The sequence below is a fragment of the Antedon bifida genome, chromosome 5, assembly GCF_963402885.1.
Source record: "Antedon bifida chromosome 5, ecAntBifi1.1, whole genome shotgun sequence".
In the NCBI taxonomy this organism is placed as follows: domain Eukaryota; kingdom Metazoa; phylum Echinodermata; class Crinoidea; order Comatulida; family Antedonidae; genus Antedon; species Antedon bifida.
The window spans coordinates 18272818-18298714 of record NC_136230.1 but is presented as its reverse complement, the minus strand read 5'-3'; the positions used below and the strand labels follow the sequence as shown (position 1 = coordinate 18298714).

The 25897-nt window shown below is 35.7% G+C and overlaps 2 protein-coding genes and 1 pseudogene across 4 annotated transcripts in view; 1 reads left to right on the top strand and 2 right to left on the bottom strand.

Annotated features, from left to right (window-relative positions):
* Positions 1–25897, top strand: part of LOC144842685 (beta carbonic anhydrase 1-like) — a 307431-nt gene that overhangs the window by 179153 nt on the left and 102381 nt on the right. The gene's annotated exons all lie outside the window — the stretch shown is intronic.
* The window catches only part of LOC144842634 (gamma-tubulin complex component 3 homolog), a 64784-nt gene that overhangs the window by 25228 nt on the left and 13659 nt on the right, over positions 1–25897 (bottom strand). For all 3 annotated transcript variants that reach the window (XM_078699116.1, XM_078699114.1, XM_078699117.1), the window contains 16 exons: positions 24352–24429; positions 24063–24207; positions 22618–22669; positions 21447–21625; positions 20404–20522; positions 19386–19511; positions 18857–18925; positions 16263–16395; positions 15087–15253; positions 14687–14797; positions 14124–14235; positions 13481–13608; positions 9855–9919; positions 9545–9680; positions 6809–7013; positions 6507–6595 (listed from right to left, as the gene is read on the bottom strand). In XM_078699116.1, the coding sequence (XP_078555242.1) occupies positions 6507–6595; positions 6809–7013; positions 9545–9680; positions 9855–9919; positions 13481–13608; positions 14124–14235; positions 14687–14797; positions 15087–15253; positions 16263–16395; positions 18857–18925; positions 19386–19511; positions 20404–20522; positions 21447–21625; positions 22618–22669; positions 24063–24207; positions 24352–24429 (1914 nt within the window). The remainder of the gene's footprint in view (positions 1–6506; positions 6596–6808; positions 7014–9544; positions 9681–9854; positions 9920–13480; positions 13609–14123; positions 14236–14686; positions 14798–15086; positions 15254–16262; positions 16396–18856; positions 18926–19385; positions 19512–20403; positions 20523–21446; positions 21626–22617; positions 22670–24062; positions 24208–24351; positions 24430–25897) is intronic.
* LOC144843957 (5S ribosomal RNA) lies at positions 5966–6086 on the bottom strand (annotated as a pseudogene).

The window sequence follows — 25897 nt, the reverse complement described above, 5'->3', positions numbered from 1 at the left end:
CCTGGGTCTAGCATGTGTATTGTATGTATTATATGTTGGCTGGGACATCAAAGCTGGAGTTGCCCGGGTCTAGCGATGTGTATTGTATGTATCACTGCTGGCTGGGACATCAAAGCTGGAGTTGCCCGGGTCTAGCATATGTATTGTATGTTTTATATGTTGGCTGGGACATCAAAGCTGGAGTTGCCCGGGTCTAGCATGTGTATTGTATGTATTATATGTTGGCTGGGACATCAAAGCTGGAGTTGCCCGGGTCTAGCATGTGTATTGTATGTATTATATGTTGGCTGGCACATGAAAGCTGGAGTTGCCCGGGTCTAGCATGTGTATTGTATGTATTATATGTTGGCTGGGACATCAAAGCTGGAGTTGCCCGGGTCTAGCATGTGTATTGTATGTTTTATATGTTGGCTGAGACATCAAAGCTGGAGTTGCCCAGGTCTAGCATGTGTATTGTATGTATTATATGTTGGCTGGCACATGAAAGCTGGAGTTGCCCGGGTCTAGCATGTGTATTGTATGTTTTATATGTTGGCTGGGACATCAAAGCTGGAGTTGCCCGGGTCTAGCATGTGTATTGTATGTATTATATGTTGGCTGGGACATCAAAGCTGGAGTTGCCCGGGTCTAGCATGTGTATTGTATGTATCACTGCTGGCTGGGACATCAAAGCTGGAGTTGCCCGGGTCTAGCATGTGTATTGTATGTTTTATATGTTGGCTGGGACATCAAAGCTGGAGTTGCCCGGGTCTAGCATGTGTATTGTATGTTTTATATGTTGGCTGGGACATCAAAGCTGGAGTTGCCTGGGTCTAGCATGTGTATTGTATGTATTATATGTTGGCTGGCACATGAAAGCTGGAGTTGCCCGGGTCTAGCATGTGTATTGTATGTATTATATGTTGGCTGGCACATGAAAGCTAGAGTTGCCCGGGTCTAGCATGTGTATTGTATGTATTATATGTTGGCTGGCACATGAAAGCTGGAGTTGCCCGGGTCTAGCATGTGTATTGTATGCATCACTGCTGGCTGGGACATCAAAGCTGGAGTTGCCCGGGTCTAGCATGTGTATTGTATGTTTTATATGTTGGCTGGGACATCAAAGCTGGAGTTGCCCGGGTCTAGCATGTGTATTGTATGTATTATATGTTGGCTGGGACATCAAAGCTGGAGTTGCCCGGGTCTAGCATGTGTATTGTATGTATTATATGTTGGCTGGGACATCAAAGCTGGAGTTGCCCGGGTCTAGCATGTGTATTGTATGTATCACTGCTGGCTGGGACATCAAAGCTGGAGTTGCCCGGGTCTAGCATGTGTATTGTATGTATTATATGTTGGCTGGCACATGAAAGCTGGAGTTGCCCGGGTCTAGCATTTGTATTGTATGTATTATATGTTGGCTGGCACATGAAAGCTGGAGTTGCCCGGGTCTAGCATGTGTATTGTATGTATTATATGTTGGCTGGGACATCAAAGCTGGAGTTGCCCGGGTCTAGCATGTGTATTGTATGTATTATATGTTGGCTGGCACATGAAAGCTGGAGTTGCCCGGGTCTAGCATGTGTATTGTATGTATTATATGTTGGCTGGGACATCAAAGCTGGAGTTGCCCGGGTCTAGCATGTGTATTGTATGTTTTATATGTTGGCTGGGACATCAAAGCTGGAGTTGCCCGGGTCTAGCATGTGTATTGTATGTATTATATGTTGGCTGGGACATCAAAGCTGGAGTTGCCCGGGTCTAGCATGTGTATTGTATGTATTATATGTTGGCTGGGACATCAAAGCTGGAGTTGCCCGGGTCTAGCATGTGTATTGTATGTTTTATATGTTGGCTGGGACATCAAAGCTGGAGTTGCCCGGGTCTAGCATGTGTATTGTATGTATTATATGTTGGCTGGCACATGAAAGCTGGAGTTGCCCGGGTCTAGCATGTGTATTGTATGTATTATATGTTGGCTGGGACATCAAAGCTGGAGTTGCCCGGGTCTAGCATGTGTATTGTATGTATTATATGTTGGCTGGGACATCAAAGCTGGAGTTGCCCGGGTCTAGCATGTGTATTGTATGTATTATATGTTGGCTGGGACATCAAAGCTGGAGTTGCCCTGGTCTAGCATGTGTATTGTATGTATTATATGTTGGCTGGGACATCAAAGCTGGAGTTGCCCGGGTCTAGCATGTGTATTGTATGTATTATATGTTGGCTGGGACATCAAAGCTGGAGTTGCCCGGGTCTAGCATGTGTATTGTATGTATTATATGTTGGCTGGGACATCAAAGCTGGAGTTGCCTGGGTCTAGCATGTGTATTGTATGTATTATATGTTGGCTGGCACATGAAAGCTGGAGTTGCCCGGGTCTAGCATGTGTATTGTATGTATTATATGTTGGCTGGGACATCAAAGCTGGAGTTGCCCGGGTCTAGCATGTGTATTGTATGTATTATATGTTGGCTGGGACATCAAAGCTGGAGTTGCCTGGGTCTAGCATGTGTATTGTATGTATTATATGTTGGCTGGGACATCAAAGCTGGAGTTGCCCGGGTCTAGCGATGTGTATTGTATGTATCACTGCTGGCTGGGACATCAAAGCTGGAGTTGCCCGGGTCTAGCATATGTATTGTATGTTTTATATGTTGGCTGGGACATCAAAGCTGGAGTTGCCCGGGTCTAGCATGTGTATTGTATGTATTATATGTTGGCTGGGACATCAAAGCTGGAGTTGCCCGGGTCTAGCATGTGTATTGTATGTATTATATGTTGGCTGGCACATGAAAGCTGGAGTTGCCCGGGTCTAGCATGTGTATTGTATGTATTATATGTTGGCTGGGACATCAAAGCTGGAGTTGCCCGGGTCTAGCATGTGTATTGTATGTTTTATATGTTGGCTGAGACATCAAAGCTGGAGTTGCCCAGGTCTAGCATGTGTATTGTATGTATTATATGTTGGCTGGCACATGAAAGCTGGAGTTGCCCGGGTCTAGCATGTGTATTGTATGTTTTATATGTTGGCTGGGACATCAAAGCTGGAGTTGCCCGGGTCTAGCATGTGTATTGTATGTATTATATGTTGGCTGGGACATCAAAGCTGGAGTTGCCCGGGTCTAGCATGTGTATTGTATGTATCACTGCTGGCTGGGACATCAAAGCTGGAGTTGCCCGGGTCTAGCATGTGTATTGTATGTTTTATATGTTGGCTGGGACATCAAAGCTGGAGTTGCCCGGGTCTAGCATGTGTATTGTATGTTTTATATGTTGGCTGGGACATCAAAGCTGGAGTTGCCTGGGTCTAGCATGTGTATTGTATGTATTATATGTTGGCTGGCACATGAAAGCTGGAGTTGCCCGGGTCTAGCATGTGTATTGTATGTATTATATGTTGGCTGGCACATGAAAGCTAGAGTTGCCCGGGTCTAGCATGTGTATTGTATGTATTATATGTTGGCTGGCACATGAAAGCTGGAGTTGCCCGGGTCTAGCATGTGTATTGTATGCATCACTGCTGGCTGGGACATCAAAGCTGGAGTTGCCCGGGTCTAGCATGTGTATTGTATGTTTTATATGTTGGCTGGGACATCAAAGCTGGAGTTGCCCGGGTCTAGCATGTGTATTGTATGTATTATATGTTGGCTGGGACATCAAAGCTGGAGTTGCCCGGGTCTAGCATGTGTATTGTATGTATTATATGTTGGCTGGGACATCAAAGCTGGAGTTGCCCGGGTCTAGCATGTGTATTGTATGTATCACTGCTGGCTGGGACATCAAAGCTGGAGTTGCCCGGGTCTAGCATGTGTATTGTATGTATTATATGTTGGCTGGCACATGAAAGCTGGAGTTGCCCGGGTCTAGCATGTGTATTGTATGTATTATATGTTGGCTGGCACATGAAAGCTGGAGTTGCCCGGGTCTAGCATGTGTATTGTATGTATTATATGTTGGCTGGCACATGAAAGCTGGAGTTGCCCGGGTCTAGCATGTGTATTGTATGTATTATATGTTGGCTGGCACATGAAAGCTGGAGTTGCCCGGGTCTAGCATGTGTATTGTATGTTTTATATCTTGGCTGGCACATCAAAGCTGGAGTTGCCCGGGTCTAGCATGTGTATTGTATGTTTTATATGTTGGCTGGGACATCAAAGCTGGAGTTGCCCGGGTCTAGCATGTGTATTGTATGTATTATATGTTGGCTGGCACATGAAAGCTGGAGTTGCCCGGGTCTAGCATGTGTATTGTATGTATTATATGTTGGCTGGGACATCAAAGCTGGAGTTGCCCGGGTCTAGCATGTGTATTGTATGTATTATATGTTGGCTGGGACATGAAAGCTGGAGTTGCCCGGGTCTAGCATGTGTATTGTATGTTTTATATGTTGGCTGGGACATCAAAGCTGGAGTTGCCTGGGTCTAGCATGTGTATTGTATGTATTATATGTTGGCTGGCACATCAAAGCTGGAGTTGCCCGGGTCTAGCATGTGTATTGTATGTTTTATATGTTGGCTGGGACATCAAAGCTGGAGTTGCCCGGGTCTAGCATGTGTATTGTATGTTTTATATGTTGGCTGGGACATCAAAGCTGGAGTTGCCCGGGTCTAGCATGTGTATTGTATGTATTATATGTTGGCTGGGACATCAAAGCTGGAGTTGCCCGGGTCTAACATGTGTATTGTATGTTTTATATGTTGGCTGGGACATCAAAGCTGGAGTTGCCCGGGTCTAGCATGTGTATTGTATGTTTGATATGTTGGCTGGGACATCAAAGCTGGAGTTGCCCTGGTCTAGCATGTGTATTGTATGTATTATATGTTGGCTGGGACATCAAAGCTGGAGTTGCCCGGGTCTAGCATGTGTATTGTATGTTTTATATGTTGGCTGGCACATGAAAGCTGGAGTTGCCCGGGTCTAGCATGTGTATTGTATGTATTATATGTTGGCTGGGACATCAAAGCTGGAGTTGCCCGGGTCTAGCATGTGTATTGTATGTTTTATATGTTGGCTGGGACATCAAAGCTGGAGTTGCCCGGGTCTAGCATGTGTATTGTATGTATTATATGTTGGCTGGGACATCAAAGCTGGAGTTGCCCGGGTCTAGCATGTGTATTGTATGTATTATATGTTGGCTGGGACATCAAAGCTGGAGTTGCCCGGGTCTAGCATGTGTATTGTATGTTTTATATGTTGGCTGGGACATCAAAGCTGGAGTTGCCCGGGTCTAGCATGTGTATTGTATGTATTATATGTTGGCTGGCACATGAAAGCTGGAGTTGCCCGGGTCTAGCATGTGTATTGTATGTATTATATGTTGGCTGGGACATCAAAGCTGGAGTTGCCCGGGTCTAGCATGTGTATTGTATGTTTTATATGTTGGCTGGGACATCAAAGCTGGAGTTGCCCGGGTCTAGCATGTGTATTGTATGTTTTATATGTTGGCTGGGACATCAACGCTGGAGTTGCCCGGGTCTAGCATGTGTATTGTATGTTTTATATCTTGGCTGGGACATCAAAGCTGGAGTTGCCCGGGTCTAGCATGTGCATTGTATGTTTTATATCTTGGCTGGGACATCAAAGCTGGAGTTGCCCGGGTCTAGCATGTGTATTGTATGTATTATATGTTTTATTGTTTGTATATAATTGAATTGATCAACAATTTTCAATTTAATCTTTAATAGTAAAAAGGTAAAGGTATTTATATTTGTCCTCAAGCTTAACTGGAAACTGAGGAAATTCGGATTAGGCCCTCCACGGACCCACGGCAGCCAGCGCCTACCAGATCAGCACACCGGGAGACCAAGTTCTTTAACGTGCACTGTTAAGTACACGGGACCAACGGCTTTACATCCCATCCGAAGGATGAGGCAATGAGAGTAAAGCATCTTGCCTAAGGATGCAATTAGTATGGTACAGATAACCTCGAACCCATGCCTATCACATGCTAGTCCGATATTACCATTACAACATCACTCTCCAGTATATACAGCACCCGCCGCGATTTCTAGACGGTCTCCCATCCAGAACGTAACCGGGCCCAACGTTGCTTAACTTCGGTGATCTGACGAGAACCGGTGTTTCAACGCAGTATGGCCGTATAGTAAGAAGTATAGTCCAGTTATTAATGGAATGACACAACGTTAAAACTGTGTCCAGTAAGCAAAATAGGCTCTTAGTAAAATGCAGATGAGAAGCCATTATTATATACAATGCACCTGGCGGGTTGGTCGGTGGCATAAAACTGAGCAAGGCCCAGATGTTGGGTTTTGGAAAAGTCTTAATAATGGAAATGGCATTGATCACTAGGCATTGTACAGCATTGAATTGCATAAAGCAGAATGGCACCCCACTACATTATTAGCCTAAAATTATCATGTTTTTTTTGTTATGTATATACTCAAATAGACCAAATAAATAATGAAATTAAATTAAATGTAAAGTGTTTTATGTGGACTATGGTAATTAAAGCTGAAAATGAGTATTTAAAATCTGACACAAACATAAATAAAGCCTACAATTACCTCAAAGTTGATATAGTACTGCATTTGTTGTACAAAGTAAATCATCTCAGCAGCTATCATATGACACTGATGTAAGACCGGTGCCATTTCTAATAAAAGACAGGAGAGGTAGAACTGGGTTTTTGGGTGTTATCAAAACTTTTTGTCATGTCTGTATTAAAAAATAGTAATAAACAACGCTATTGTCTGTATTAATTCAACCTTTTATGTGAAAAGAAAGAAATACTTAATAATGTATATAATAATAATCATATATAATGGCAATACTTGTCACAATGTTTTCGGTCTTAAATATCACATACCTGGAATTGCCTTAAGCATTCTAGCATAGGTCATCTGTCCACGCCATACCTGAGCTAAGATATATTCCATACGCTTTGCACGCCACAGAAAATTAAAAGCACGTAGGTACATAATAATACATTCCGACTTGAAAACTGTTGCAATTGGCCCATCCACATGATAATCAAGACTAAAGACATCCCAACCAGTATCGCCTGGTGATACCTGTAAAATTTTATAGTCATACAGTACTTGTACCATGGTCTTCAGCTTTATATTATTATCTCCATGGTTCAGTAAGATTGCTAATGTTTATATAATATAATATAACCTATAATGCGACATTTATATAGCGCTATTTCATGAAGATCAGAGCACTGTGGACTTAGACATTCTTCTCCTCTAAGGGTCACCTCGTGTCATCGGCAGCCAACTACTGCGCCATTACGTCTGTCCACGACAGTGTGTGAACTAGTACACTGAGGTAACCCCCTACTTGTCTCAAAAGATGTACTGTACTAGGTTCTTTAAAGTACACACGAACAATATGCATACACTGGACCTATGGTTTATAGTCTTTATCCGAGAAGACTTGTTCTACCACCAGAACCATGGAGCGAGTGAGCCTCGAACCCCTGCCGATGTTATGGCTATGGATTATGATTCCACTGTCTTAACCGGCCACTCACTCACTATGAGTTTAATTAGTAAGAATATTTTCCAGAGTTGAAAGATTTACTGATCTATTCAAAGCCAAGTTGAATAGGACAGTTAGGCTTTTATGAAAGAAATGAATATGAAACATTTATAACTACTTACTATTTAAGTAACCTTTCATTAATAGCCTCATAAAAGTAGGCCATCAGAGTTAACTCAATATTTCTTATGACTCAACAATGTTACAATATATTAAATGAACTATGAACAAATTATTTCATCAGATGTACGCCTGTCTGGTTAAGACAATAGGGACTTTACGAAACAGGATGGGAAGCCACAGGAAGGGTGCTCATGAATAATTTATGCATGAGCTTTAACAAAGTGGGCAGAGCTTAGCGTGAAATTCTGTCGTCTTAACTTTTTGAGGACGATAAAGTTGGCATTTTCCGGTTTACGGAGAATGACTAGAAATAATGTACATATAACCTTAAATAAACAGTTCAAATTAAACTTAAAATGTGGAAACTCTAAATGTCATAGCCCAGTTGGTTGGTTGGTTTGTTGGACATCCCTCTCCTCGTTGGTCTGTCTGTTGGTTTGTAATATTTCTGTCATCGTTGGCGGCGGCGATGTGCGATTTGCATTTTGCAGGTGCTTCTTCGTTAGAGTATTTGCGGTGCGATATAGACAGAAGACATTATGATTTAGACCAAGGTGGTCGTGGTTATTGATAAGAAATTGTGTATTCGACCAAGGTGGTTGTGGTTATCTAGGTTTAAATCTAGAACAAATGATGCTTTACGATTGTAAGTTAATTATAACTTAACTGTTAATTCTAAAGTTAAGACATAGCTTACTACACATGGTAACGAGAAATTGTGTATAACATATAATACTCTGTTAGATAGATATAATCAATGCTATTTATTCAATGCTAATCTTCATATTATGTATTTCTATGTAGATATGGCGATGCGTATAATTATTGAATAGAATTGTAAACAGAGATTATTCTAAAGGCAAAAAAAAAAAAACAGGTAGAAAAATGGTATCTATATATAAATTATGGTTAATTCTGACATAGGCGAGCACAATGGAAAAACTTCGGAACGAATCTCCGCCTTGGATACCTACCTTATCTATCTCAGATGTACCGCGAAACGTAGATTTGATAACAACATTATTAGTTTCCACTATTACGATATTGTTCCATATTTCTATCTTAGGAAGATATTATAAAGAGTTTTATAACAAAATTTCTGATTTCATCGGCAGATTTGTAACTCTACGCGCGGTAGAAGTAATTTCCGGGTTCATGGTAAGGTGTGTCAATCACCTTGCAACTTCCTGCATGGTTGGTTTCAACTAAGTTGGCCGTTGGTGGCGATAGCCATTTTAGTTCTTTTTTTTATTTTCGGACCGCGCTTGTGAAGGTATAGTAGTACATAAAGATCAAATTAAATATATTCATAAAACATAGGAGTATATTGTGGGGAATATCGAGAGAACTAATGATAAGAGCTTTTGTTTGAAATTGAATGAAACCCTGATAGCCGAGTTTTGAGTAAGCTGCCAGGACTTTTTGTATACTGTGCGCTATCTGTTAGGACCCTGGGATACTTATGCCCATGTTTCAAGCCGTCTAAAACGTCTTACTTTTTAGGCCAAAATGGCTCACTGTATTGATTATACCAATTAGGATGGTATTTATTTAAATAAATGCCCCGAACACCTACCCAATAAAACATCAATTAATAATTACCACCCCAACACCCCCCAACAATCTAATAAACGCCCATCCACATTTATACACACAATATTGTATTATATTTATAACACAATTACACTATTTTCAGTAGATTTCATCGGACTGTTATCTACAATTTACCAAGCATTTGTTTATTTTTTACCACTTTTCATACTACTTTTTGAAAGTCTACCATTTCGACATCAAAGATCTGTGTACTTCCTTAACATATTGAGCACATGTGGCTAAAGGTTATACACTAAGTATTTAATTTCTGAAATACTGTGAAAATTATGATTAATTGATTATTAAATACGTCACTCAATCCATTAATAATTACTTAACATACCTCTAATAGCCTAACATCAAGTCTCTTGAGAATACCTGGATCATCATATTGGGCATTAGTTCCTCTGATGGCAGTCTCCAATACACCAGTTACATTGTGCAAATACAAGACATTGGCAGGTTTTGCCAAATCATCCCTTAAAAAAATAAATATTGTAACTAAGTACCACAAAACCATGTTATCAAAAGTTGTATTATTGTTTCTTTCCTATTTCCAGTTTTCTAAAAAATATTATATTTAAGAGTTATTAAAACAAAAGTATTTGCTTCTATCTGCTACTGTATTAATACACTAATTGTCATTTACTTACTCAAGCAAGTCCATGAGATGTTTAATGAAATCACCCTGGCCCAACAGCAAGTATCGCCTCATAGCCTAAACACAAATACAAAGTAGACTAGAATTTAATTCGTCACTTTGACGAATTATAAGTGATCATTTTTATCATTTTACTGAAATTAATTTTTATTTTACATGCACGTACGTTAACATACGATCAGAAAATGTTGATGTATACCATCCTATTATACGCTTATAGTGCTGAGTTGTGCCTATTATATGCCATATACAATATGTACAGTATATAATGTATCTATATACAGTGTAGCATAGGTGAAATTACAGAACACACATCTTGTTCTAATTTTTTGGTATGATGACGTCAAAATAAACTTGAAGATCACAATTTCGAACGATAATGAATTGAGCAAAAAATTATAAGATTTGGAAGAAAATTTGGCACGTAGAAGCGCACTGCGCGCTCTTTGAAATTTGTATAAATTTGACGAAAGAGAGAAAAAAACTACTTTTTAACTTCAACTGGCCATTTCATAACGTCAAAACATCCGATAGGCTTAATTTTTATATGAATTCATATCTACATTTCATCAGCTTTCATAATAAATTATAATCATCAAGGTCACATTTAATTCTGAAGAGCTGTAAGGTATTCAAATGTATGGTGTAGGTGAAATTACACGACCTACGTTATTCAAGTTTTTACGTATGATGATGTCATCAAAATGAAAATGTTGACAACTCATGAGAAAGATAATTAATTGAGCAATCATATACTAAAATTTTAGCGAAAATCGAGCACAAAATAACCGAGATCCGCTCTGATAATCTATGACGAAAGAGAAAAAAACCTAATTTTTAAATTCGAGTGGCCATTTGGTGACGTCACAACATTTTGTACGTCAAATTTGTACATGAATTCATATCTACAACTCAATGGCTACCAGAATAAGTTTGGGGGTCATCGTGCATTCTGAAGAATTATTTTCATTTAAAAAATGCCTTATTTTTCACCATTTTCAGCACTTTGATGCAATTAATGTGCGCATTTTGTCATTTTTAACCTGCTCGTATAGCGTTATTTTAAGTCCGAACGGACTCAAATTTGGTGAATGTACTAAGGATGGTGAGTAGAATGCGATTTCTAAAAAAAAAATTTGTATTTTTACGCTTTTTAAAAATCTCGCGCACAAAAACGCATTTTTGCGCAGTAATTTTTTGAAACACGCAAACGGCCTAATTTATGCTCTAAATTGATCAAAACTTAATTTTGAGCTTTTTCAATTTTTAACACGCGATTTCACGTGCATGACCTTGAAACGTGCAAGTTTTTATTTCCTAATATTTTTACCTTGACCTGAAGTTTACGTTTAGTGAATTTCATTAATATGTGATAATGAATTATGGAGATATGATTGATAATGTGATTTCACAAAATGGCGTATAAATGACGTCACGGATGAGTGATCACGCTGAAAAGCTTATTAGGACTAAGTTAAAGTATTTAAAAGACATTGTGAAATTTTGGTAATCATTGACATTAAACTTTTTGAGATATCTGTTACACAAAATCTGTACAGAGAAATAAAGAATAAAGATTTCATACAATAACAATAGGTGATCATTTTATTCTAAATGATCACCTAAATATAAAGCATTGTAACTCTTGACCTGATGTTTTCATTGTTCTACTTTTGTTCTCATGTTTTAGAGAAGATAGAAAAAAGTATATTTACCATTCTCTCTCACCAAAAATATTTTAATGTATAGTATAACATATTTTGATTTCATAAAAAGCAATTATTAGTAATATCCAGCAACTTTATATCATTTGTATGTTAAATGTGTTGACCGGTTAAACAATTATGTTCTTGCTTTAATGGGTGGCTCAGTGTATACTTGACTCATAAATGTATCAAATGATGCTCACTGCACATATTTTATTTGATCTCAGTGCTGCTTTTGGAGAGTTTTCATCATTATTTACATTTATTGAAAATAATGCAGGTTTGCATCTTACATTTCTAACTTTTCTTCTGGAATGTCCAAGACTAATCCTATTTTTCTTGATTACTCTTAGGGTCAATTTTGGGACATCAGCTGTTTTCAATCTATATGCTTCATATCACTGAGATTGTACCAAAGTTCAACCTATGTCATCACATATGTAGTGACAGTGATGACACTCAAATATATATATATTTTGTTTAAGCACATGGCCACTGATAATGATGTATATTATCTTAATTCAATCAAATTTAGGAATTTCAAAAAGAATGTCACATGTTCCAGGTCATCGCATGTATTACTAGGCAAATGCAGGAATGACAAGATACTGATTTAAATATAAAAACATCTGGCAATTTGCTGACGATTGTAGCACGGTCTGTAGTCGGGATATTTCTCAGGGTGAAAAAACATAATTTGCATAATAATAGTGATGGAACATCAAGATCAAAAGAACTGACATTTTATTTCAATCCCCTGGATTGTTGTCTCAGGCAGTGTAGTGAATTTCATGTAAAGTGGAATATTATTGAAAAAAAGCAAGTGTTATCATTACGGAGGTAACAGCGGTCTCAGACTACTAATCTTAAAAGATATGTTAATACAGTATATCTATGCTCACGCTAACCATTCACGTTTTCGCAAATTGCGATTGGAGTTGTCAATGTGCAAAAAAAAAACATTTTTTTCGCGTCACTCGAATAAATCAAAACAAGTTTTCCGTTTGGAGGCTTATTAATTGTACAGGTGAGTAGTTGTAAATCGCGTTATCTGTAAATGTACACGCGCTCGACTAAGGAGAATTTATTTTATGAAAAGACATGCGTAGTAATTGTAATTACGAACAAACAAACTGCGCATGTGTATAGATGAAAATATCACACAATAACAAACATGCTGCATGGACATTCCGATGTCGTAGTTCCTTTGTGGTGTGTGTTACGATGTTTTCGCGAGTGAATAAGAAGCATATAAAACACAAATGAAAACTATTTATTATTTTATATTGTTTGTGATAAAAAACTTTATCCAGGCAGGCTGCATATGCTGATAATTGATAGAGGCCTGAAGCCGATCATACATGACTCGGCTGTGACATAGTCAACCATTGAATAGGCCTCCTATAGGCTATGGCCATGGTGACTGGTATCGCGTCAGGCCGGTGAGGCTGCAGTAGATAGGCCTAACATATTTGAATTCGGTTTGTATTGTATTCACAAATTTGGAATGAATAAAAATAAAAATAATACAAGCAACAACCTATATATTTAATTGATGTATCTACCAAACAATTTAGCCATTTTCATGGTTTTTAAAATTTGCTAAAGAATTTTCAATTTTGCGGGAAAAAAATCTGCGACTTTTCACAAATTTTGCGAAAGAAAATTTGACCTTAGTGTGAGCGTAGAGTATATATACCTATGATCTACCCGCCGTTGAGCTACAAATGGAAATGTACATTTGATACATGAATGTAAACTTACATGCTCAGATTTATCAATTTCAGTATGTTATAGCCAAGACAATTCTTATAGGTGAGGAGTATTTTTTGTTTGAAAAATTGTAATCATATCCATTTATGTAGTTTTTAGTTTGTTTAATGCATGAAATATGCTTAAATTAAAATATTACCTTTAGATGATCCAAAAATTTGTACTTGGTGAAAAATATGTCTAAAAGATGTTTACTTGTTTCTTTGTAGACAGTGTTGATAATCTCTTGAAAACCTCCATCCAAATCCTGATTAAATAACAATTCAGCTGCAATAATATAAATCATATATTTCAGTTTCTTTCTTGTTAGTACATAAATATATTAATTTATATCAAAATCTTTATCTAAAATAGAGGATGGATTAGTGATTAGTTTTTTACCCTGCTTGCTTAAAAATTTAAATAGACCACCTCTTATACAGTAAGTGCAAAATGACAAAAGTTCTAAAGAGAAATGTGTCCCATATTATTACTGTATGGATGAGAACTTGCTGGTTGCTTTGCTTCACTGCAATAAAAAACAAGTCGTATAGAAATATGCGGTTAAGACAGTGGAACCGTAATACGTAGCCATAAACACAGACAAGGATTCACTCGCTCCATGGTCCTGGTGGTAGAACAAGTATTCTTGGATTAGGACTATCTTAGTACATCTTTCGAGAAGAGTTGGGGGCTACAACTGTCACACACAGCTACTCATCATAACTGGGTCCTCTGGAAGAACAGTCTTTGACTGAAGAGGCCACCCAGTATAAAGAATAATTATATTGTTTGGTACTTACATCTATGATCTTTCTTCAACATTTCTTTATTCAACTTGTTTTGCCCATTAAGTACTGAATGGTCATGACAAACTTGTCGAATGAAGTTGATTGATTTTCCAATCAATAAAATCTAAATGGAATTTGTATGTAAATGATTATCTATTTCATATAGCAGAAGAGTTTTAAATTCAGTTCTTTGAACCAATTCAAATAAATATAGTGTTCCTTTATGCAATTTATAGACTGTTAATCAGAAGTCACAGCCAGAGGTTCAGAATACATAAGACCAGAACATGTACAAGGGTATTTTCTTTCCAGACACCATCCATCTTTGAAACACACTACCCCAAGAGGCCGTGGAGTCAACATCACTAGAGGGATTCAAGAATTGTATCTCTTTAACATAAATTATAAATCTGAAATTATCTTAAATAAAAAAGGACAAACAAAAAATAGAAAAATGTTCAAACCAAAAGAAATAATAAATAATAATAATAATGAAATGTGTAAAACATGAGATAATCCAAATTTTGGAAGGAATGTTAATTTTGTATTACAGTATAATGACAATTTTAATTTACCTTTGATGCTTGTTCCATTGATAGGAAAGATGGAATCATAGACTTGCGGAGGGAATAGCGTTCATGCCATAGCCCTACATCTTTAACAGTAGGGTCAGCAGCAACAAAGAACTATAATAAAGATGTGTTCATTAATACTGTCATAACTGAAGTAATGTCCATTAGTAGTTTTAGATAGGTAAAAATAGTCAAGCAAAAGGCAAAGTTTGTTTTTTTGCTGATGTATGTATCCAAAATCTACCCCAATCTGGTCATTATAAATGACCTAATTTGCATAAAATAAAAATGGCTACCATTTGACAACTTTGACCCAATTATCTCTTAAACAATAAAAAACCTGATAATTGAAACAACACATTTGTATGTTTGTACATATCTTTTAACAATAAAAACAACTAACCTCATGACATCGATCTTCTAATTGTCCATCATAAATCCATTTATCAATAAAATGTTGTATTGGGTATGCAGCTAGTTTCAATACATGTTGCATTAGTCCATGTACATCTGGGTCACCATGCATTGCATATGAATGAATGGCTGAGGATAATGCTCCTCCTTTTTTATCTAAATAAAACATTAAGCACGAGACTGTCAGTTTTAATGATAAAAGTTTAAAAATATATGTTTTATAACACATCTATTCAATTTATCCATCGTAAATTATTAACAAATAATAGGCCTGGAAGCTAGGCCATTAAAAAAGGCAGTGCTCTAACTTTAGATGCGAAGTAGAACAATTATAATAGACAGCGTGCACTACAGGCTGATTTCGAAATGTCAACAACATCACATGGCAAAAATTCTCAAAAAGTTTACTCAAAGCTGAACATGCATTAGAGCATGTTAATTATCACCTTTTCCATTAGGTAGGGCTAATGCCGAATGACACGGGATGCACAATTAATCAATCAAATTGCAAATGTGTGTTATAATAATATACACTCAGACATTTGGGTTAACCATCTTTTGACAAGTAATGATATGAAGCTTTGTTACAACCGCTAACCGAAAACGCCAGCTAATGTCGAAAACAACCGTTAATGTAGAACAATCCACCACTAATGTAGTAAAACCTCTAGCTAATGTAGAAACACCAACAGCTTATGTAGTAAATATAAATCAACACCAGCTAATGTAAAAACGGTCAACAGCTTATGTAGTAACGAAAATTGCCTCCCAGCTTATGTAGTTACTATCGCCAGCTAATGTAGAAAATGTTATATATTTTACAAAAGAGTCTAAATCATGTGCAAATGCATAAATCTTTACTTAGCTATCAGTCTTTCCACCTCTTGTAAGCAAAACGACCACACATCGTAAGCAACAACCTCTGTTAAGGGACAGCTTCTCACTTACTACATAAGCTGTTGACCATTTTTACATTAGCTGGTGTTGATTTATATTTACTACATAAGCTGTTGGTGTTTCTACATTAGCTGGAAGTTTTACTACATTAGCGGTGGATTGTTCTACATTAACGGTTGTTTCGACATTAGCTGGCGTTTTCTACATTAGCGGTTGTAATAGGCTTCAAACAAGATTCAAGTAATTTAATATGGATTAAAATCTTTACCTTTACAGTAGTCTACTAGTTGGGCTAGCCATTTCAGTCGTTGCTTGGGATCAAGAACCCATACAGAAAGTCTAAGTAGAGTCAAAGAGCATCTGGGGTCACTTTGCATCCCTTCATCATCTTCTTGTTTAAGCTTTATAAAACATTACACAAGATATTAAATTACTCTGAAGATATCAATGCCAAACATTACTAAAGGCGTGAATAATTTCTAGTAACACATTTTAAACATAAAATGTTTAACATATGTACATTCCTAATACCTTGTCAAACTATGGTAACCCGTGAAGTTGTCCTTTAATATAGTAAATTCTACAATATATTTAATTCCTGATGATCATTAGTGATACGCTATGAAGAAAGAGAAAAAATTCCTATTTTTCCATTCGCGTGGCCATATCACGACGTCACAACATCATTTTTAAATGAATTAATGTCTACAACATATCCGCTGGCATAATAAGTTAAAAAAATTGGGGGTCACTTTAGTTCCTGAGGAACTGTAATAGATTAAAAATAGGCATAATTTTGCCAATATTTTGTATCTTTTTCAACTAAAATGTGCGCAATTTTTATATGAATTCATATCTAAATATCAGTTTTAAACATCAAGCTGTAAGATATTCAAATATAAGGTGTTTAATTTTTTAGGTGGGATGACGTCATCAAAATGAAAATGGTGGCAACTTATGAGAAAGATAAATGGTTTCAAGTACATATTAAAATTTGAAAGAGAATCGGGCACATATAAGCGAGATGCGCTCTGTTGAATGTGATTATTTATGACAAAAGAAAGGTGACCATATGATGATGACGTCATAACATTTTGTACGTCAAATGTGTACATTAAATCATATCTAGAACTCATTGGCATCCATAATAAGTTTAAAAAATTGGGGGTCACCGTGGATTCTGATGAGCTATAAGAGATTCAAAATAGGTATCTTTTTAACACAACTTTGCATTAAATTTCCTATTAGAGAGTGTACGATTATTTAACTTTCATGTGATGTGTGTTGTTATTTGACATTTAGAGTTAATGGGAATTTATCATGTCGATTAAATTGATATCTTTCTAAAATTAATACTACCTGGATGAATGAGAATATTTATTAGAAATTGATTTTGAGCATTTCAAAATGTTGACGCAAAATTGCCTGCAAAGTTTCTGCGTATGCATATGTTTTTTTGTGCTTATATGTTGAGCCTTGACCTGAAGTTTATGTGTAGTAAATTGAATTGATATCTGAAAGGCAGTTATGAAAATATGATTGATATGGTGAATTCACAAATTGGCGGCCTGATGACGGTAAAGTGATCACGCTGAAAAGCTTTTATTATACAGATAATAGTGTAAACATTTAAAATCATTGAGATAACATTTTTTTTAGATAATCGGTACACACAAATCTGTACAGAAAAAACATAATAAGATTTTGTACAATGACAATAGGGCCCTGTTTTTGCTGCCCAGAAAATACTGTATTTAATACGGTATTTTTTTAATACCATGTTTTTTTGGCAGCAGAAACTGCGCTCATAAAAAAATAACCGTATTTTGTATACCGTATTTTCCCCACAAAATTTGTGGATAAAATATGGTATTTACAAATTTATACAGTATTTTTTGTACCCTTTTCTGCTGCCAATAAAAAATACCTTATTTTTTTTGACCTGCGACATGAGGTCAACATCGTGTTTTTATTTTCTGTCGCTGTCAGCTGTTTTACACATGTGTATAGATATATTCGGCGAAAATGTGGAGCGAAGACGTTACGGTTACTATATAAATCTGTGTGGGGGAGGGGGAAGGGGAGGGAAAGCTACGATGTTTTGGCCCGGATATTGGGAGATCGGGCCATATACTCACAACATCTCTATCACTAGGGCTAGGCTGTTGAAAGTGAGGCGTAAAACTTCCTTTATTGCGACTTTTAATTATCGACCAAATAAATGAATGGCAATTTTGGTAAAAAGGATGAATTTTAACACGACCACCCAAGAAGTATTCTTAGCAGAAACAAGGTATTAAAAAATACGGTATTAAAATTATGGTATAAAAAATACTGTATTTATACCGTATTTCTATACCATATTTTGAGCAGTTGCAGCAGAAACAGGCCCTAGGTGATCATTCTAAATGATCACTGTCATAACATTATGTTTGTGCTTTCCTGTGGTTAGATAAAGGATGTTTTAGACTAGGTCTGCTTTATAAACCAATCATGTTATAAATTTGGTAGGAAACTTTTGGAGGGAACATTTTATCCTACTCTGAAGCCCCTAATTTGCATGTTGATTATAAATAGTAAAATGTTATAGATATTGGAAATTTGGGAGGAAGAGAAAATAATATCACAGTAGAAAGACGTATAGAGTAGAGAAGAAAGGTCTAGTCTGATAGAAAGTTGTATTGTATTAATACTGTGTTACAAGAAATAAAAGTTGAATATACTTCTGTTGTATGTAGAATTATTTAGCACAGTCTGTGTACGTCTTGTGGAATAATACGCCTGAGAACGCATTACGCTCAGAACAACACCCTACTACCAAATACCAAACCAATAAAACCTAATAAAATTAAATGCTCTAACCTGTGCCTGCAAAACTGATAACAGTCTATAGTACTCTGTAAGTTCTTCTTGTAAAGCAGCAATAAAACTCTGTCATAAAATTTTCAACAGTTAATTGTCACATAGATAACAAAGAATAAAAAAAAAAGCAAATAAATTTACCTTAAAAATGTTTTTTAAGCAAGTTAAATTGTTAAAATTCCGTCAAAATACAAAGGTGTATGTTTACCAAAATGGTCTATACCCTGTCTACATATAAATGTACGTAAGGGCAAATTTCAGTAATATAAAGTTTAAGTACATACTTTCGGTACTGATTTAAACCATCCTATTGATACCCTGTTTTATAATTAAGTTGAGTTAGATAACTAGTTATAGACGATTAAAACGAACCATTTCCCCCAAATATGGAAAATGTGATACACATTGTTGTGATTGTATACTGTACAAGATCTAGACTTTAGTTTTGGTGGTTGGTCGCTAAAAAGGGCTGGGGCCCTTAAAACCCCCCTGGCTACAGGCATGGGAAGTAATACATTGCTTTACTTACCTGGCCAACAAGCCCAAATGTTTTGTCTTTGTTTCTATTTTCTGTATACTTTTTAATTTTGTCATGTAACCAGCCAAGTTCAGCTTGTTTGTGCACTTGATCCCGAACTGCACGTGCAACACCAATCTATAGAAAAGTTAGTACAAAAGATATTGTGTATTTTGTACTCACAATTGATAGTACAGTTATTTATTTTTTAAATTATAAATGCTCAACAAACATTGCAAGGAAATACTATTAAAGATGCCGGTTCTTTGATCTGTGTGCATTGCACTGGTAGATGAAATTTCTGCGTTGGGCCAGTAAATTGAGGAGGATAATTATGACTAGTGGTTTTAAATTTTTTGAAATATTCCCTACAGTCGTAATAAAATTTAAAGTTCTTTATCCTGTGTAAACCATGGGAGAATACTTTTGAAAATCCACTGAATTATTTTGTTCAATTACTTTTTGTATGGGGGTCAAACAAGTAGCTCACTGTGCAACATTTTCAACTATAGGCTGGGCAATGCTGCAAAAAACACTAAAACCAGCTTTATACGTTTGTTTTAGGAAATAAAGTCTGTAATTAGCCTTTGTACACATGCAATCAACATTCCATGTCCGATTATCAGTGACAAACTATGTCTGATTTTAACATTTAATAGGGGTTCTACGAAAGCCCATTAATGCCATTTTAAGTATATGTTTTTTAAAATCACTGATGCATCACTGAATTAGAGTTATGAAATCTACACTCTCCCGCTAGAGTTATTAACGCCACTGGCGCGGAGTAACAGCTCCCTAACGCTAATCTGCGGCCTGGTTCAGACACAAAAATATGTACGCTGCTCACATAACTCCACCGTAACTCCGCGAGTCTGAACATACCCTTAGGCATAGTATATAAATAGCTGATTTATTTGGGTACAAAGAAACAAATTGGCTAAAAAATGTTTGAACCTGTTACCATTTTGACAAAAGAAAATTTTAACCTACCGTGAGTATTTTATCACTCATTCCTAAATGGTAGTCATACCTGTCTATCAATACGATACGCTTCCTCTGATTGGTCAAATTTAATCATTTTTCCATCAATACCTTGAAATATGTAAACCAATTCACGTAATATAGCTCCTTCAGAACCTTCATTTAAATCTAATCATAAAAGAAACATTTATATAGTCAACTCTTCTATAATTGGACTACCTGAAATTTTTGTCTTTTTTTTTTGTTTAAAGATGTATTGTCCCCCTGAAAAAATGTTTTTTTTTTTTTTTTTTTTTGAATATGCCATTTTAATGTCACATAATAATTATCCACTTTGACCAAAAATTGGATCGGAAAAAAATGTATTTACCTGAAAAAAGTGTAATTTAAAGCAAAAAATGGTCAAATTGGCTGCCAGCCAATGGTTTTTGGTGAAATTTAACCATTTATTTTGTCATTTTATAAGTGAAAACATTATTTTTTTTTCATTTTTTCCTACGGAAGTGATTAACTTTGTTAAAACTACAAAATAACATATTTAAAGTCTGATTTAATTAATCTTCATTTTTCATGTTTTTGGGGGACAATATACATCTTTAATTATAAATTTTTAAATATACACGAAAGACATTTTTTATTTGTAATTTTATTATTAATTACCTACCATATTTATTTGAATAAATTGATTGTTCAGGCTTTTATTTTAGGGAGGCGTTTATTTGGAAGCGAATTATTTTGGATGAATATTTAAAAAAATACCCTGTAGCTACGCTCACACTAGCCATTCACGTTTTTCGTAAAATAGCAATTGGAGTTGCCATTTGATATATCCTTCGCAAAACTGGCAAAAATGAATTTCCCTTAAAAAAACATGTCCATCTAGGCCTGTCTCTGAATAAATTTTTCCGAAACCACAACATCGCCGCAGACAGCCGACCTAGAGAGATCACATTGCATGACTTGCCCGTCACACATGTTTTTTCACGTCAATTGAGTAAATTAAAATGAGATATTAATATTATATAATAATATATTATTTCATGAAAAGTCGGAAAAGTGTGAGAAAAAATGTTAAATTACTGCGATACTTACAGTTTTCATCTTCTCCAATTGTATAAACAGATCTGTCCACTACCTGAGCTTGTGATGGTAATACATTTCTATAAATGATATGCTCAGCAGGCTGACTGCTTGTCATTATTTTAGCAAGTCTGGTTCCCATAGACTGAACATCTCTTTCAGCAAGATTGTAACCAGGTGTTGGAGCAAAGCTATAAATGTATCATAAATAAAGAAATATAAGATGAAAGTTCAGTTTTGGAGTTGTTAAGATGCTGCTTTAGATGTGTTGGTCTGAGCATGGACATATAAATTAGAATGTATAGGTCCATGGTCTGAGCTACAACTGTGATGACCAGACATCATCAAAATGTTCTTAAAATTGACCAACAAAAAAAGATTAATAATAAAAAAAAATTGATTTCATAAAAAATCAATATGTGACTAAAGAAAAAGACAAATTAAAATTATAAAATGAATAAAAATATAATTTAGACATAAAATCATACTGCCGGTTACTCTGAATCTTATTTTTTTGTTTCCTTCTTTCCTCCTTAAAATTTTAAAAAGACAAAAAATTCACAAAAAAGGTAGCCTTTTCCTTCGATATTACAACCATTTATATTTTTCCAAAAGCCATTTTAGTCAAAGTTAAATTCTAGCCTAGGCTTATGTACCAATATTGTTTGCATTACAAAGGTTAAGTATAAAGTATAGGCCTTTTAATTCAAATATAAAGGATGTTTTTCAAGTCTGGACCTAGACAAGTCACCCTATTATAAACGGATCCTGTATTATTAGCTACCGTGGTCTAAAGAGCACAAGGTCTAGGCTACATATCGACACAGAAGCACTATCAATCACCGCTGTACTGACTAAAACAATAAGCATGTGTAAATTTCCTTTCTGGGTTGCCAATAGACATGACGATCATTGGTAAGGTTCCAATCATGAACTTCATGAAAAAGCCCCTGCAAAAATACAGTCTTCATATTACCGTGTCTTCTATTGCTAGATGAGCATATTACAACTGTGTCCCAGTGATGAGTTAAAGCTATAAAGCTATAGCTATAATAACTTTTTCAAATAACCATTCTATTTACATGGTTTGTGTCAATGGCTGGTAGGTACTGTATGTGCTTCTCTTATCATAGCAATTTTTTCTATTCTATTACAGGTCAATTGTGAATATATGCATACATACCTTGGAATAGAACAAGGTCTGGAATCAGCTGTAATGCTACTTATGCCTGTACCTATAAAAAATAAATAGCTTTTCTTCATTGTTTTTTTTTTGGTGAAATAATTTAACTTTACTTAGACCCCATTTACATGGTCCAGAGCCACTCCCACTGGCCAAATATGCTAGGCTGGAGTGCTTATACCTTGGAAATAAAGAAGCTTGAAATTTTTAGCTGAAAGACTTTATCGCAGATATTCGTTTGGTTTCGACACTCATTATTGAACATTTATTTCTTTGTCCTATTTCTTAAAAAAAATAATAACATCTCTAGAGCTTACATAGACTAGCCCAGAGAACATTGCAGTGGTATGGTTTAAATCAATCAATTGTCCTGATATCAATATCTAATTTAACCCTTACAGACACCTAGGGGAATAAGCTTTTTAAGATGTTTACTCCATCTATAGTAAGTCAGAATACCATTTCTTTGGATTTCTACGTCATTGAAGTACTGACCTTTTGGAAATAAAGTATAGGTTTTTTTTACATAAAAATGCTCCAAAGTTGACTATTTGAACGGTTTTACGCAAGCGATCCCTGAAAATCAGCACTATAAGAAAAGGTGTGAGATGTATCTGAACTGAAGTGACGATGGTGGAAGGGGGACAAAAGGATTTAGGCATAGGCTTAGAGAAGGAAGATCATTTGAGTGACAATTAGAGGCGCATGGTTTTTTTTTTCAGCAACATTCTAGACTTTTAACTACATTGATATAATAAACTGAATAACATCCATTTAAAAGGAAATTTTATTAGGAATATGTTTTTAATTTTGAGCAAAAAATCATCAAAAAAAAGATTGTCATGTATATTTGTGTATCTTTATGTGATTTAATTCAACAGCACAAAAACATTCTGCATGAGTGAACTTTAGCATTGTAAGGGTTACCCATTTTGCTATGTAAGCCAATCCAAATGAGCACATGGACTGCCAAAAAACAATCAAACAATTTACACTTATCAGACCTCCTAATGGAGGTAGTGTCCAGATAAATAAAGTGATCTAAAGGTGCAATATTTCCTAATTGTTTTGGATACAAAAAACATCTTGTTACCACCTACTAGTAGCCCTTTTGGTTAACTAAAGGCAAAAAATGCATTTTTCACAATGTACATCAGCATAATGACACACTTGTTTAAGATTTTTTTTAAAGCAGCACCCTCTATGATTGAATGTATTTTGTAAGGTGCCCTCTACAGTTTAACCACATGTTTTAAATGCCAACTCTGCGTCTGCAATTGGTGACCATGCTGTACTGAATTATTTTGAACATAAAACAAGACTGGATGGACGGTATAGTATTCTCAGCTCATGTGCTCATTATTTATTAAAGAAATTGTGTTTTTTTTATTGATATTCTATTTATATAAAATTTATAAATAAAGTTAAAGAAAATACATGTGTACCTATCCCACTGCTTGAGACACTATAGTGTTTTGAAGATGGTGTATTGTATGGCTGCTGTCCGGCATGTATGTTTCTTGCTACATAAGGTGTTGACGTTGCATGACTTGCAAGCCCATGACTAAAGAAAGCTCTACTTTCTGTGATCTGGAAACAAACATAATGTAAATGATTTGAACATGTTCCGTAGCTTGAAAAAGAGCTGGTAGGAATGTATTTGGTATAAAATAAAATAAGAAAAAGTCAATATTTTTTGGAATTGGCTAAAATTAATTTCACATATACCAATACCTTTGGTCTCTTTTTCTGTGGGTCTTGATAAAGTTCAAACAAAAGATAAAGCACAGCCCAGCGATTAGCCAACACAGCCTGTAACAAAAAATCAAATAATAAACCTAACTTAGATTAATTAAAAATAAAGATTTTCTAAACTTTTTATTGAGCAAATATGTTAACTCAGGTTTATTAGGAAGCAGCGATATAGTAATAATGCAATAAGCAAGCAATATAAATGCAGTTGCCCTGTATGCAGTTTGAAGAAATTATTTGACTTAACTGCTGCCAAGAGAATGGAGGCAATTCATTCCGGGCCTGTAAGGGTTTTACGATATAAAATGATATCAAGTATCACAGAGGGCAGTCTTCAGTCACAGAATAAAGCTATAAATCAGTATTTTGACTTACATTACTAATTTTGATTTTAAAATGAATAAAACTTACAATTAAATATCAAAAGCAAAAAACTAAATCAAAACGATAAAGTAAACAGCCAGAAAAAATTTGCAGAGCTTTCAGGCAACACTAGTACTTCATCAGTGCAAGTGAAGGAATTTATAATTTAAATAATATCAAGATACAACAATGAAGCAAACACCTTAATAGACAGAAAAGAGAGCAAAACCAATATTATGTGAATAAGATAAAGCAAGAATTATAAGAAGCAAAGACGACAATATCACTTTGCTCACGGCAATATCATTTTGCTCACGGCAATATCATTTTGATTCATGTTATCTAAACTCTAATATTCATGACACACTGCAATAACAAATTATTTAATCATCAGTAATTCATTATGGTGATCGTGCACAATGAACGGTTGTCACGCATGTAGTAAAATCTGTGTAATTTCTCTGTGTCTATTCAGCTACTCATATTCATGTAAATTGTTTTTATCATTTAGAATTGTATGGTATGTAGTAGAAGCATACAATACTAGTAGGTTAATAACTAATAGCTAGCTATCAAATTTAGCCTACACGATACAAACAACAACAAAAAACACAAATTTGTAGTAATCTTTGATAACAAGTCATGTTCTAGAGTTTCTACTTGCTAAATTGATGTTTAAAGCAGATATATATGCAGAACTTTTCACGACATCATCCCATGTATGAAAAAACAACAACAAGGTTCCAAAAAAATTGGTACAGTTCATAATGGGGTGTGTAATTAATTATCAAGCTAAAGACATGCGCACGATACCGGGGCTGTAATTACCAGAGAACTGATTTTCAGGAAATGGTAACAACTTTATATTTCTATATTCAGCCTAACTTCTCTGTGGAGGAACTCTACATGTTGCATAGAATACCAACCTCAGAGATTTGAAATGCATTACAGACTACACTATTTTTTTTGGGGGGGGGGGGGGTTTAATGCGAATGTCCCTGTGGCGAAGCGAATTTAGTTCACTGGCATCCCTAGTGGCCGGTAAGGTACTCTCGCATGTAAAAGTCATGATAATTAAATGACACCTCTAGTTGGCCAAAAATTACACTCCCTAGTAAAACAATAGTATTTTGCGTTTAATGCGAATGTCCCCAATAATAAGGTA